The sequence below is a fragment of the Oryctolagus cuniculus genome, chromosome 1 (assembly GCF_964237555.1).
Source record: "Oryctolagus cuniculus chromosome 1, mOryCun1.1, whole genome shotgun sequence".
NCBI lineage: Eukaryota > Metazoa > Chordata > Mammalia > Lagomorpha > Leporidae > Oryctolagus > Oryctolagus cuniculus.
In genome coordinates this window covers 65,450,751-65,466,355 of record NC_091432.1, presented here as the reverse complement: position 1 = coordinate 65,466,355, position 15,605 = coordinate 65,450,751, and the positions used below count along the sequence as shown (strand labels likewise).

Sequence of the window (15,605 nt, the reverse complement as noted above, 5' to 3'; positions counted from 1 at the left end):
TGCAAATGGCCTGGGAATGCGGCAGAAAATGGCTGAGGTGTTCTGGCACCTGCTACCCATGTAGGAGAACCGGATGAAGCTCCTGGCTTCAGCTTGGCTTAGCCCTGGCCATTATGACCATTTTGAGAGTAATTTAGCAAATGGAAGATCGCTGTCTCTCCCTAACTCTTTCAAATAGATTTTTTTTAAAGTCACATTCTTAAATTAATTTTTTAAAAGATGATTCATTTATTTGAAAGGCAGAGTTACAGAGAGGCAGAGGCAGAGAGAGTGAGGGGGCAGTGTCTTCCATTCACTGGTTCATTCCCCAAAGGGCTACAATGGCTGAAGCTGACCCAATCTGAAGCCAGAAGCCTGGAGCTTCTTCCAGTCTCCCACGTGGGTACAGGGGCCCAAGGAGCCATCTTCCGCTGCTTTCCAAGGCACATTAGCAGGGAGCTGGATCAGAAGACAAGTGGCTCTGACTTGAACCGGTGCCCATATGGGATGTAGGTTGCAGCTCTACCCAATATGCCACAGTGCCAGGCCCTTAAATTACACTTTCAAATCACCTAGAATCGATTTCTATTTCTACTTCCATTACCCTAATTAATGAATTCTTTTTTTATTTGAAAGGCAGAGATGACAGAGACAGACAATTTCCATCATTGGGTCACTTGTCAAATGTACACAACAGCCAGAGCTTGATTAGGCCTAAGACAGGAGACTAGAACTTGTTTGAACCATCACCTGTTGCTTCCCAGGGTAAGGGAAGAAAGTTGGCATCAGGAACAGAGCTGTGACTTGAACCTAGGCACTCTGACCTGGGATGCAGATGCCCCAGACAGCATCTTAAGCACTCCTATGCCAAATGTCCAAACTAATGAATACCCTGTAAGGGAACAATGTACTGAAATTACACTATACTTTGCTGTTTGTTCCTGAAATCTATTTGTTAATTTAAAGGAGTTATTAAATGTGTTATATTGTAGCATGAAGCCTTCAACACCAAAAACAAATCCCTATTTTAGAAGAAAAATTAAGTGGCAAATTTGCTTGATTGCTAAGCATTAAAAAAAGTAAAACTTGGTTTATGAAACAAACAAAATACACACTTGAGAACAGTAATTCTCATTTACAACCTTTAACTTGAAAGTAATGATTTACAATCCTATGTAGCAGTCAGAAAACACTGACAATAACAGATTTTTTATTCACTTATTTAACACATCTAAAAATCTGGCACCAACTGAGTACTGGGGTTATAGTAGTGAAAAATATAGGCAACATCCCTGCAATCATGATATTTGCACTTGGGTGTGGCAGAGGAAAATTAGGAAAAATAAATAAGCAAAATAAATTCACAGACATGCTTTACAATGAAAAAGTGTCAGAGCCTGTCCATTGCAGTTGCTCCAGATCATCTCCTAGTAGCACAACTTTGCATTTAGTTGAGTGAAAAACAACTATTTAAAAACTAGACAGTAGCAATTACAACTAATATTTACTAAATCTTATTATGTGTCAGTCACCAATCTAAGTGCATCAAATGAATTATATAACTTTCTCCTACAACTCTTTACTACTAAGATGAAATTATCACCATTTTATAGGTGAAGTCACTCTACTGTGAGATTAAGTAATTTGCCCAGGTTCAAAAGGCTGTTAAGCAACATAGCCAAGAGCCAAATCAAAGCAGCCTTTCTCCAGGTGGTTCTCAACCCTGCCTGTATTAACAGAATCACCTAGGGAACTTCAGGAACTACTACTTCACAGGTAGAACCCACCAGAAATTCTGATTTAAGTGAAGTAGGGTGGGGGCAGAGTTACCTATACATTTAGAGTTCTGGTGATTCCTTTTTTTTTTTTTTTTTTTTTTTTTTTTTTTTTTTTTTTTTGACAGGCAGAGTTAGAGAGAAACAGAGAGAAAGGTCTTCCTTTTCCGTTGGTTCACCTCCCAAATGGCTGCTATGGCCGGCGCATTGCACCGATCCGAAGCCAGGATCCAAGTGCTTCCTCCTGGTCTCCCATGCGAGTGCAGGGCCCAAGGACCTGGGCCATCCTCCACTGCACTCCCGGGCCACGGCAGAGAGCTGGACTGGAAGAGGAGCAACCGGGACAGAATCCGGCACCCCAACCGGGACTAGAACCAGGGGTGCCGGTGCCGCAGGCAGAGGATTAGCCTAGTGAGCGGTGCGGGCCCAGAGTTCTGGTGATTCTAACATACAGCCAATGTGGAGATTCCCTAGCCCAATCCTAAACAGTAAGATACGGATAGTAATAGCACGCTTCTGCAACACTTTGCAGAATAACACTTTCTGCAACACCAAATACCTCAGATAATCAGATTATCTTCATGATAATAATTTCCTAGTAGGTAAGAAAGTATTAGCACATTTGTTTTTTAAGTTCTTATTTACTTAAGGGAGAGAAGGGGAGGGAAGGAAGGAGCGGGAAGGGAAGAAGAAAAGAGGGGAGGGGAGGGGGAGAGAAGAGGGGAAGAAAGAAGGGAAGGAAGAAGAGTGGAGGGTAAGGAGGGAGGAGAGAAAAGAGGGAAAAGGAGGAGACAAGAGAGGGAGAGGGGAGGTGGGAGAGACAAGGGGAGAGGGGGGAAGAGAAGAAGAAGGAAGGGACAAGGAGAGGAGAGAGAAGAGAGAACACTCATTTGCTGGTTCACTACCCAAATGCCTGCAGTGACTGGGGCAGGGCCAAGGCTGAAGCTAGGAGTCAGGAACCTGGAACCGAATCCAGGTCTCCCACATGGGTGGTAGCAACCCAAATATTTCACTCATCACTGCTGCATCCCAGGATCTGTATAGTAAGAAGATGGAATCAAAATCCAAAGGTGGGTATTGGCATGAGCACATTTTAACCACTATGCCCATGCCAGTGTTAGCACAATTTTTGTAGCTGAAAAATAGAAAAAACAAGTTCTGAAGGATTTATCACATACTGAACAAAGTGTGGAGAAACAAGTATCCTTACAAACATGTGAAATCCTCAAACTTAATACTCTTGGCCAATTTAATAAGTATGAAGCTGTCTTTTTTTTTTTTTTTTTAAATTTATTTTATTTGAAAGTCACAGACAGAAAGGTATAGACAGAAAGACCTCTTCCATCCACTGGTTCACTCGTCAAACGGCCCCATGGTCAGAGCTGGGCTAGCCTCTTCTGCGTCTCCCACATTGGTGCAACAGCCCAAGCACTTCAGCCATTCTCTGCTGCATTCCTAGCCACATTAGCAGGTAGCTGGATCAGAAGTAAAGCAGCCAGGACTTGAACTGGCGTCCATATGGGATGCCAGCACTGCAGATGGAGGCTTTTCCCATTATGCCACAGTGCCGGCCCCTATTTCAAATATATTTTACCTAGCATATGACTTTGTGGGTTTTTTTTTCAAATGGATTAAAAGAGAGAGAGAGAAAGAGACTTATTTATTTGAAAATCAGTGTTACAGAGTGAGAAAGAGCGACAGATCTTCCATCCACCAGTTCACTCCCCAGAGGCCTAAAATGGCCAGGGTTAGGCCACACCGTAACCAGGAGATTCATCTGGGTCTCCCACATGGGTGGCAGGGGCCCAAACACTGGGGCCATTTCCTGCTACTTTTCCCACGCCATTAGCAGGAGCTAGATCAGAAGTAGAACAGCCAGGATAGGCACTGCTTTTAACTGCTAGGTTAAACACCTGTCCCAGACACCTATTTTATAAGTGAAATTAGCTTAGTTTTCCTACTTGATGATTATTTACTGGTTTTGGCATTAGACTAATGCTACCCTCACAAGTAAGTTGGGTAGCTTAATTATTAAAGTAATAATAATATTCTAAGTAGTTGTTTTCATGATGGAAATCTTAAATAAATGTTCTCCTCTGGAGAGAAATTAACACTCCGTAAGATACCAATTATTTAGAATTGAGGAACACAAGAACAACCTTGTAGCTAGTCTCCCTGCCTCCATTTGTGTCTCCTGCCCAATCAAGTCTCTTTATATCTATATTTAACTAGTATCTTGATTTTTTTTTTTTTTTTTTTTTTGGACAGGCAGAGTTAGACAGTGAGAGAGAGACAGACAGGTCTTCCTTCTGTTGGTTCACCCCCCAAATGGCTGCTACGGCCAGCGCACAGCGCTGATCTGAAGCTAGGAGCCAGGTGCTTCCTCCTGGTCTCCCATGCAGGTGCAGGGCCCAAGCACTTGGGCCATCCTCCACTACCTTCCCGGGCCACAGCAGAGAGCTGGACTGAAAAAAGAGCAACTGGGACAGAACCGGCACCCAAACTGGGACTAGAACCCGGAGTGCTGGTGCCACAGGCGGAGGATTAGCCTAGTGACCCAAGGTGCCGGCCTTGATTTTTCTAAAGCTTTTTGATAGCTTCTCATTGCCTAAAACAGTGGTACTCAATTACAAATAAGTAAATGTATATAAAAATGCTCATCTCCCTAGAACTTTACAATCTAGTGTGTTTTCATACCCTCTCCCCAATTCTGATATGCGTAAATTAAGTGTAATGTGAATGTGGGTGGGGGAAGAGTTGTGTTTAAAAACAATTTCCAGGGGCTGGCACTGTGGATTAACGCCCTGGCCTGAAGCATCAGCTTCCCACATGGGCACTGGCTCGAGCCCCGGCTGCTCCACTTCCCATCCAGCTCTCTGCTGGCGCCTGAGAAAGCAATGGAAGATGGCCGAAGTCCTTGGGCCCCTGCACCCACGTGGGAGACCTGAAGGGGAGGAAGCTCCTGGATCCTGGCTTCAGATCAGCGCAGCTCCAGCCGTTGTGGCCAACTGGGGAGTGAACCATCAGATGGAACACCTCTCTCTCTCTGCCTCTCCTCTCTCTTGTGTAACTCTTTCAAAAAAAAAAAAAAAAAAGTTTCCTCTTGAGGCTAAAGTTGTGGCACAGGTTACAGAAGCACCTGCAATGTTGGCATCCTATACTGAGTTCAGGTTCAAGTCCTGGTTGCTCTGTTTCCAACCCAGTTCCCTGCTAATATTCCTAGGAAGGCAATGGAAGATGGTCCCATGCTTGGGCCCCTGCCACCCATGTCAGAGAATAGAATAGAGTTCCTGGCTCTCAGCTTCAGCCTGGCCTAGCCCTGCCATTGTGGACATTTGGAAAGTGAGCATAATGTCTCTCTCTGCTTCACAAAAAAATAATTTTTAACTGTTAAGATACAGATCCAGGGCCCAGCAGTATGAAGTGGCAGGTGAAGCTGCCACCTATGATGCATCCTATACAGTGCCAGTCCCAGCTGTTCCATTTCCTATCCGGCTCCCTACTAATAGCCTTGCAAAAGCAGCAGAAGATGACCCAAGTGTTTGGGCCCCTGCCACCCACATGGGAGACCCAGATGAGTCTCCTGGTTCCTGGTTTCAGCTTGGCCCAGCCCTGGCTGTTGAGGTCATATGGGGAGTGAATCAGTAGATGGAAGATCTCTCTGTGACCCCTCTCTCTCTCTAATTCTAACATTCAGATAAATAAATCTTTTTTTCAAAAAGAGAAGACAAATACAAACCCTACCTTTTGAAAAGGCACAAATTCTACTCCCCTGATCCCAATGCACATATAAGGTACCCATATAAACAAAATTTCCTAAACTTTTTGAAGGCACTACAGCCTTCTCCAGTTAAGAACCTTTGGTTTAAAGAGTAGGTTATCTTAGCCTCCTGCTAATGGCCTGTGAAAACAGCAGAAGATGGTCTAAGTACTTGACCCCCTGCCACCCATGTGAGAGACCTGGAAGAAACTCCTGGCTTCACAATGGCCTAGCCATAGCCATTGTGGCCATCTAGGGAGTGAACCAGAGAACAGAAGATATCTCTCTCTGTTTTTCCCTCTCTCTGTTTCAAAGAAATAAGTCTTTAAAAAAATAGGTTATCTTAAGCCTCCCATGACAAATATTAGGAATCTCTACATCCTTAACCTTGTTTTTTTTTTTTTTAAAGAATTATTTATTTAAAAGACAGAGTTAAAAAGAGAGGTAGAGTCAGAGAGAGAGAGGTCTTCCATTCCACTGGTTCACTCCTCAAATGACCGCAACAGCCAGAGTGAAGCTGATCTGAAGCCAGGAACCAGGAGCGTCTTCCAGGTCTCCCATGCTAGTGCAGGGGCCCAAGGACTTGGGCCATCTTGTACTGCTTTCCCAGGCCATAGCAGAGAGCTGGATCAGAAGAGAAGCAGCTAGGGCTCAAACTGGCACCCCACTGTAGGCTAGGGCTTTAACCCACTGTGCCACAGCACCAGCTCCCCTTAACCTTCTTACACCAAGTAATATGAGTGTGCACAACAAGAATTTGGCTAGTTAAATCACCCATAAGTAAACAATGATTTTACTGACATCAGTTCCTACTATCAACTCACCGTGAACACAGCCCAGGACAAGGCAGAATGGCCTCCTCCATGCAGAAGGAGCAGGACTGGACCCTCTGAACCACTCTTGTAAACTCGAAAAGTGTATGAATAGTCAAAGATAACGTACTTAAGTATTTGTTCATGGAAGTTACTCAGTCATTATAATATTTACTAGAAACCTTAGGCAGCACAAAGCTATATGCAAAACTAAAGATTTCCAAATTCAAGAGAAACTTAAATAGACGTTTCTGAGATCCAACCTTCAATTTTTAAGGAACCAATAATATATTTTCTTCAGTGAAAAAAAAAAAAATCCCCTTTGTCCTAATGACTAAACTGGTTCAACTCACTTGACTCCAGAAATCTCTCCCTGGGTCCTTAAGAGATACATCAGTTTCAGGAATTTTATAGTTTAAACATTTTAATCATTTCTCCATGAATTAGACAATTACAGCCAAGAAAGACACTGGCATGGACTTAGAGGTCATATGTCATACTACACAAAGCACAGGTAGGGAATAAAATGAAACAGCTAAATAAAGAACATTTTTAGAAACTATTCAAGACTTCTTAGGCATCGCAAGCTTGCCAAATAACCACTTTGCAAAGGATATATCTTTGCCAGTTTCATTCTCTACTTCCACATCTTCCATGGACTCAAAGTACTGACTCCAAGGAACAGGGGAAAAGTCTCGTTTTCTTCCAGGGCTGCGGGAACAAAAAGAGAGAGAGATTTCAAGTAAAAAAATAGTTATGCACTGAAAGATAAAATCTTGGTCAACAAATGCTAAACATAAATCTGAATGAAAATAGCAAGGGTATTTATTCTCTTAAAGATATAATGAGTTCATCACAAAGCATAACATTAAAAATGTGTTTAAATAAGTTCAAATGCAGACTGAAGAGTAAAAAATTTAAGGACTTTCCTAAGGTAGATTTTGCAATCTCTGGTTTAATGTCATTGATTTACAGCTAGAGTTTTATAAAAGGAGTAGAATCCCATATGAATTCAATTCTGACTTTAATTCAGATAGAGGTATGGTATAATACCAGTATCTTCACTCATCCAGGTGTAATTGCTAAATGTAAATTGGGTAAAGGCAAATGAGATAAATATGTCTAAATGTAAACTCTGGTATTCTTAACACCTTATATTCTATAGAAAAACTACTTGAGTTTGCTAACATGTTTTCATAAATTATCCACATGAAAACAGTTCCACACTGCTTGAAAGTAACTAAGGTTGAAATCAGATATGTTATCTTATTTAGAAAATGCTGTCTTGGGGGCCAGCACTGTGGCTCACTTGGTTAATCCTCCGCATGCGGCGCCGGCATCCCATATGGGAGCTGGGTCCTAGTCCTGGTTGCTCCTCTTCCAGTCTAGCTCTCTGCTGTGGCCCGGGAGGGCAGTGGAGGGTGGCCCAAGTGCTTGGGCCCCTGCACCCACATGGGAGACCAGGAAGAAGCACCTGGCTCCTGGTTCAGATCAGCACAGTGCTGGCCATAGTGGCCATCTGGGGAGTGAACCAATGGAAGGAAGACCTTTCTCTCTGTCTCTCTGTCTATAACTCTATCTGGCGAAAAAAAAAAAAAAGTCTTAATTTGGAGATTTCTAAAAGGTTATTTCAAAACATAAGTCAAGGAAATTAGCTGATGGAAAGCAAAAGCTATTAATCTAATTGACATAGAACTAGAATCTGATCCTCTGTTAAAGCAATGAGGTTTTTTTGCAATGCATATGTTAGTAAACATTTTAAAATCTGTTTAAAACTTGCAGCATCTCCTTTTAACAGTTCTAACTGATGACACTCGGTCAGTTTTCCAGGCAGCTCTCCAGTAAGCTATTTCTCTTCCCTAGTTCTAACTCTGTTAAAACTGTTCTAAAGTATGGGATATGATTCCATGCACTAGCTCTTAAATTTAAGGTTTTATTTCTGATTTTTGTAGCAAAGAGACACAGATTTTGTGTTCTGTCTGGGATGGACAGTTTAGAATTTTTATCTTATAAAAGGGATGGCTAACATTTTCTCTAATGATATCACAGCCAAAAGGAGAGCTTAAATTACAATTTCACAGCTAGACTTACTTTACCATGGGTACAGTAAACAGGCAAAACCTCCCTTTCAGACCAAAAAAGGGAGAGAAAGTTTTAAAGTGAGGACATAGCTTTCTTCATGGGCATTGTCTACCTCACAGAAAAAACACTATCAGAACATGCCTGTGACTATAGACTTCTAGTTTAAGTCACCAAAGATTAGAGATGGGACTTAAGCACCCTGTTGACTTGCATCCTCTGGTCTGCTTTAACAAAAACCAGAAGGAAAAGACAGCTAAGCATCAGAAGCAATGTAAAGATAGATGGCAGGCCAATTAAGGCTGCTCTGTACAGTGATCAGGCCAGTCCACTGCAGTGGCTTTCAATGTGGAAAGTCAGGGCGTCAGCAGAAGTCACTTTATAAAGAGCCCCGGCAGCTCTGCCAGCCAAGAGTTGGGTCACTGGAAATGGAACTGCCCTGGAATCAAAGGACTTCAGGTCAGAATCACAGATCTTGTTTGTTGGCTCTAAGCTGGGCTCACTCGGCCCAGCTACCAAAGTAACCACCGCTGCTGAGGAGAGAGCCAAGTAGGGTCAGCAACACTGCAAGAAGAACTGTAAATTTCCTGTTAGATGTCACCTGCCTGTACCTGGCCAGCTCTCCTCCTAAGCCAGCTAGGTAACGGAAGTCAACAGAGTGTGTTCCCTAATGAGATTTACACCTTCCTTATGATGTACCCCCATGTGAAGGGATAAGATAGGCCTGGGTCTCAGAAGTGGCAACGCCTTAAAGCCCATCTGATTATCAGGCCTCTTCTGTCAGTTTCTGTTTGCCTCTCAATTGGAAAACTTATTTGTGGCTTAGACAGCAGCTTTCTTAGGTCCTCCAATGACTCTGTCCTCTGTTCTAGACTCTTACTGGCCCACTTGGGGCCTCATTTCTCTCTAATCATAGCCTCTACTCTAACATCAATGGCTCTACTCCTAACCCGTGTGTATTGATGGTCCTCTCCCCCCACTTAATGCTGTATGATTGCTCAGAATTTTCTCTACAGACAAACCCCTCTGCCCACAAGAGACAAGTGGCCTTTCTCCCAATCTTTGTTGGGATCAGCTTCGCAGCCTCCCTCTCCTCAGCTGTGATCTCAGGAACATATTTGGGCCACAACATTATCTCGACCAACTGACTCCAAAACAACTCCAACAGATACAAGAGGAGGTCACTAGGTCCACTGAGACCTCAGCTGAGGTATTTTTTTAATAATTTTAAATAATTTGGAGGCCATCTGAGGTCTCCAAAGCCATATCACCTAACAGGCATGGTTCTATGGAATAGAAGAGCCTTAACAGTATTGTTATTATGTTAACCAATCAGGCCAGATAAAACCACATCCATCAGTTAGTCACTAGGGTTCAGAGACCCCCTCATTTCTTCTCCTCTAGGAAATCCTCTCATTATTTGGTTAATGCCACTCTTAAGACCATTGGCTGCTATTCTCACCCTGTCTTTTATACTGTCTCCAGGCGGTCAACCAAATGCTGCTACAGGAATATACTTAGCTCCCCACCCAGGAGACTGCAGCTTGAGACATCATCCCATGCCAGCAGAGAGTAACTAGTCACCCCATGTCAGCAGGAAATAGCTCTAAAAACAGGTCATTGTCCCTCCACCCCTCCTGGACTTTTGGGGCTGATGTAATTCCACACAACTCTTACTTTATAAAAAACAAAAGGGGGGAATGTTAGTAAAATGGCACAGTCTTATCTGTGGTGCCATCTATGCCTTGGATGCCATCTAGCATAGTAGGCTTCAGTCCGAAGCCCCATGGCCCAACCACGCTGCTAGTCCCTCACACTTTTTCATCCTTGTCATTTTTCAGCCAATCAACATACAATCTTAATGGAAAGTAAAATGGCAATATGAATACCTTAGATTTCTATGAATTTATTTTAAAAGAGTTGCTCCTAGATAAGCAAGCATTGTGGCACAGTCAGTTAAGCTGCTGCCTGCAACACAGGCATCCCACATGGGCACCAGTTTGAGTCCCAACTGCTTCACTTCTGATCCAGTGCCCTACTAATGCTCCTGGGGAAGCAGCTGAAGATGGTCCAAGTGCGTGGGCCCTGGCACCCACAGAATGGGATGGAGTGCCAGGCTTCTGGCCTTGGCTTAGTCTAGCCCCAGCCATTGTGGCTATTTAGGGAATGAACCAGGGGAAAGAAGATCAGATCTTTCTGCCTCTCTTTTTCCCTCTGTAACTGCATTTCAAATTATTTTTTTAAAAAGGCGAGGGGTGTGGGGGATGATGGTGCTGGGGTGTAGTAGGTTAATCCTCCGCCTGTGCTGCCGGCATCCATATGGGCGCCAGTTCAAATTCCAGCTGCTATACTTTTGATCCAGTCCCCTGCTAATGGCCTGGGAAAGGAATGGAAGATGGTCCAAGTGCTTGGGCCCCTGCACCCATGTGGGAGACCTGGAAGAAGCTTCTGGCTCCTGGCTCCTGGCTCCAGCCCAGCTCCAGCCGTTGCAGCCATCTGTGGAGTGAATCAGTGGATGGATGACCTCTCTCTGTAACTCTGCCTCTCAAATAAATCTTTTAAAAAAATTGCTAAAACAAAAGTATGACTTATTTATTCAATGTAGCATTCTTCCTAACAGAAAAGAAACAACCTAAGTATCCATCACAGGCAAGTGGTTAAAAAAATGACAGAGAAGGGGCTGGCGCTATGGTACAGTAGGTTAAAGCCCTGGCCTAAACCGCCAGCATCCCATATGGGTGCCAGTTCAAGTCCAGGCTGCTCCTCTTCCGATCCAGCTCTCTGCTAAGGCCGGGGATAGCAGCAGAAGATGGCCCAAGTCCTTGGGCCCCTGCACCAGTGTGGGAGACCTGGAAGAAGCTCCTGGCTCCTAACTTCGCATCAGCTCAGCTCTGGCCACTGCAGCCATCTGGGGAGTGAACCATCATATGGAAGACCTCTCTGTCTCTACCTCTCTCTGTAACTCTTTCAAATAAAATAAAATAAATTTATTAAAAAAGACCAAGAAATACTTTTATTTATATTAGAAGGAAGAAATCATTTAATGATAAAATTCTTTATATATGGATATACAGTAGCTCCAAGACACACCATTAAGTAGTGTTAGTTAGAAAGACAAACAAGTGAACAGGATGCATATACTACCACTTGTTTAAACTTGATATAGAACTGATAATATATGTTTCAACTATCTCTGGAAGGATACTATTATAACATTGATCATATTCTGGGAGAAGAACTATGACCTGGAAATCAAAGAACAATTTTTTAAATACAGTCCTTCTCTATCTTTTTTTTTTGACCATGATTATTAAAAAATATAAAATCATTTCCAAAAAAAATTATAAAAATGAACAAATGTCTATTTGCAAGTTATGTCTTCAATCCTGGATGGGAAACAGGAAAGAAACCTTAAGTCTCCCCCTATTTCCACACCTATTCTTCTTTGTAATAGTGGAAGAAATTCAAACATCTATCAGTAAAACATTATCTCTTACCAGACATATATGCCACTGGGCTGAATGGAGGATATCTATAAATTGTAAGCTTAATATAAAAGCACGCTTAGATAACTATAGTGCTAGAAAGAATTACAACAGAGCAGAGTTGGGTAGTCAGGGTTGTATTTTTTTCAAAAGTGAAGCCTTACTATATTGAATGTCTATTCTGTTTCAGGCTTGAGTCAGGTCAGTAGTTTTCAACCTCTGTAACAATAAAATCCCCTTGGAACTAGAGATTGGCCACTTTGTTCAAGGTGATATGGCCATCCATAGGCCACCTGGGCAACTCCAAGAAATACTGACTCTTAAGTCTTATTCCCTAAAAACTTGTAGTGATAGGGTGGGAAACATCCAGCTCATGAGCCATATAAAGGCTATGAAATCATTTGGTCTGGCCCTCCTCCCAAGGCAACCACAACTGGGACTTGAATTCAAAAAATTTATAGCAGGCTAATTTTTAAGTTGATAAATTTGCATGGCCCATGAATGATGTCATAAATATCCAAGTGGTCCGTAAAGATAAAAGGTTCCCCACCCCTGTTGATGTACAGCCCGGGCATTGAGATTGTTTTAAGTTTCCCAAGATGAGAGAGAGGTGCTAGAACATAAAAGTAAAGTACATGACTGTGAAGGAAACAGACAGTATACCATTTCCCTATTCCCTGCAAGTTCCTAACACTTGAAGTATAGGCTTGGTCAAATTATTCAAATTCTTGCTGCTTGGACTGTAGTGACTAAATAATATGTCTTTTAAAGATTCTAATATACCTGACATTTGCTCATTAACAGAAAATCCTCAATAATGGATAATCCTGTCTAAATGCAGAAAAAATATCTGTTTGGAAGTAAACATAGGCCTGGATCCCTGTTTCTTTTGTTTTCTGGTTGCACTTGATTTCTAACAGGGAAACTAAAAGCAGAACTTCTAGTTCTACTTACTCATAAGCCACTCATAAATCCACACATGCATAAAATAAGTGAAGTATAACACAACATGACATGTCAAACACGCTGTAAGGGATTCTAATAATCCATGCATGAATTTTTGATATCCAGACCTAGGATATCATCATAGTAATAGTACTTAATGATTACTGTTTACAACAGTGAGTTACTATGCCAAATACTACTGGCATGATTGATTTATTACTACAAAACTCTGAGTTACTTTGATTCTCATTTCACAGATGAAAAAAACAGATTTAAAGATAAAGTAACTTGCCTACTGTCATACAACTATTCCATGGCAGTAATAAAATTCAAATACAGTTCCATCACTCTCCAAAGCTTCAGCTGTTTATTTCAATGCTATATTCCACCTCAAATTATGCTTCTGAAAAGTAGTAAGGCTTCAGTGCACAGTATCAGAGGCTTCCTTAACAGAATGAAAACATGGATGATTTTCCAATGCCACTGGAACTTTCCAAGTTGGCCAACCAGCAGTTAAAGAAAAATTACTTCCTATAAAAAGATAGTATTTGGGGCCAGCATTGTGGCATTGTGGGTAAAGCTGCAGCCTGCAATGCCAGCATCCCATATGGGCACTGGTTTGAGTCCCAGGTGCTCCACTTAAGATCCAGCTCCCTGCCTGGCTCCTGGCTTCGGCCTGGCCCAGCAGATACAAAATCTCTTTCTCGCCCTCTCTCTGTAATTCTGACTTTCAAATAAATAAATCTTTTTTTTTTTTAGAATTTATTTTATTTATTTGAAAGACAGAGTTACAGAGAGAGGTAGAGGTGGGGGGGGGGGTGTCTTTCATTCAACTTCACTCCCCAAATGACCACAACAACCAGAGCTGAGCCAATCTGAAGCCAGGAGCTTCTTCCGGGTTTTCCACATGGGTGCAGGAGCCCAAGCAGTTGGGCCATCTTCTACCACTTTCCCGGGCCATAGCAGAGAGCTGGATTGGAAGAGGAGCAGCCGGAACTCAAACAGGCACCCATATGGGATGCTGGCACTGGGACTTTAACCTGCTGCACCACAGCGCCGGCCCCTAAAAAAAAATTTTTTTTTTTAAAAGCTATTATTCCTGGGAGAACACTATCCACTTCTAACTTCATCCTTAAAAAAAAAAGAAAAAGAAAAGAGAGGGTTCCAGAGACTACCCAAATTACACTAACCAAGTATTACACTAACCAAATGACTCCCATTAATTAGGAATCAATAATTCTGCATCTCCAATAGTTGCTTGTACCCACACAGATCTTCTAGCATACCTCCAATACCGTCTTTTGCACATGTAATTGTTTATCCAGTCTACGACTTGGGTTAATTTTGCAATATTAGACATTAAATAAGCAGAGAGGGAAAGTGTTATGGTACAGTGAATTAAGCTGCCAACTGAGTCTTGGCTATTCTGCTTCCAATTCAGTTTTGTGATAATGCATCCTTGGGGGGCAGCTGATGATGGCTTAAGTATAGACCTGTTGAGTCCATTTGGGGAATGAACCAGCAGATGGAAGATATCTCTTTCAAATAAATAAATAACACCTTTTTTAGAAATTAAAAATTGGCTGGTGCTGCAGCTCACTAGGCTAATCCTCCACCTGCGGCACCAGCACCCTGGGTTCTAGTCCCGGTCGGGGCGCAGGATTCTGTCCTGGTTGCTCCTCTTCCAGTCTAGCTCTCTGCTGTGGAGGGTGGCCCAAGTGCTTGGGCCCTGCACTCACATGGGAGACCAGGAGAAGCACCTGGCTCCTGGCTTCGGATCAGCGCGGTACACCGGCCACAGCACGCCAGCCACAGCGGCCACTGTGAGGTGAACCAACAGAAAAGGAAGACCTTTCTCTCTGTCTCTCTCTCTGTCCACTCTGTCAAAAAATAAAAAATAAATTAAAAACAAAAGAAGTATACATAAAGTGTTATGAATGCTCAAAGGAGGATCAACTTAGGGAATAAAGAGAAATTTCAAAGAAAAAAATAGCATTTAAGCTGGGTGTGGTCGAACAGGTAGAACTTGGACTCCTGGAAATATAGAGGGATAAGACAGACTCTTCAAGCAGAGAAATGAGCATAAATCATGATCCAATAGAGTGGCTGCATGGGGGACACTGAAAAAACAAACAGCTAACTGGAATGAGGCAGAAATAAGTAGAGCAATTTTGAAAAGCTAAAAGTGACACAACTCAAAGTAGGTAGTGGTGAAACAATGATGTTAAACATAATAAAATGGAGAACATATATCCTTTTTCTATTTGTGTGTGTGATCTTTTGGAGGAGCCCAAAGTCAGACAGGGTTTAGATGGTATCACACTAAGTGAGGAGCTAATAAAAAGCATGGATGAAAAGTATAAGGAAAGATCAATTTGATGAATGATTTGTTTCTAGGGGGAAAATACATTGCAATAACCTGGATAGCAAGGAACAGGAGCCTAGACTGGCAACAGAATTTAAAAGAAGGAAAACACAGGCCACCACCATGGTTCACTAGGCTAATCCTTTGCCTGCGGCACCAGCACTCCGGGTTCTAGTCCCAGTTGGAGTGCCGGGTTCCGTCCTGGTTGCTTCTCTTGCAGTCCAGCTCTCTGCTATGGCCCGGGAAGGCAGTGGAGGATGGCCCAAGTGCTTGAGTCCTGCACCCCAGCGGGACCAGGAGGAAGCACCTGAATCTGGATCGGTGCAGTGCGCCGGCTGTGGCAACCATTTAGGGGGCGAACCAACAGAAGGAAGACCTTTCTCTCTGTCTCTCTAACTCTGCCTG

At 42.7% G+C, this 15,605-nt stretch overlaps 1 protein-coding gene across 6 annotated transcripts in view; it reads right to left on the bottom strand.

The window, feature by feature from the left end:
* Positions 1-15,605, bottom strand: part of PPME1 (protein phosphatase methylesterase 1) — an 82,505-nt gene that overhangs the window by 41,498 nt on the left and 25,402 nt on the right. For 5 of the 6 annotated variants that reach the window (XR_011389237.1, XM_070075313.1, XM_070075298.1 and 2 more), the window contains 2 exons: positions 6,944-7,037; positions 6,339-6,431 (listed from right to left, as the gene is read on the bottom strand). Coding sequence is in view for 5 of the 6 variants with exons in the window: in XM_070075313.1 (XP_069931414.1) it covers positions 6,339-6,431; positions 6,944-7,037 (187 nt within the window). In the remaining variant the exon portion in view is untranslated. Of the gene's footprint in view, positions 1-6,338; positions 6,432-6,929; positions 7,038-15,605 lie in introns of all 6 variants that reach the window. The other variant, XM_070075316.1, reaches the window with a different exon arrangement.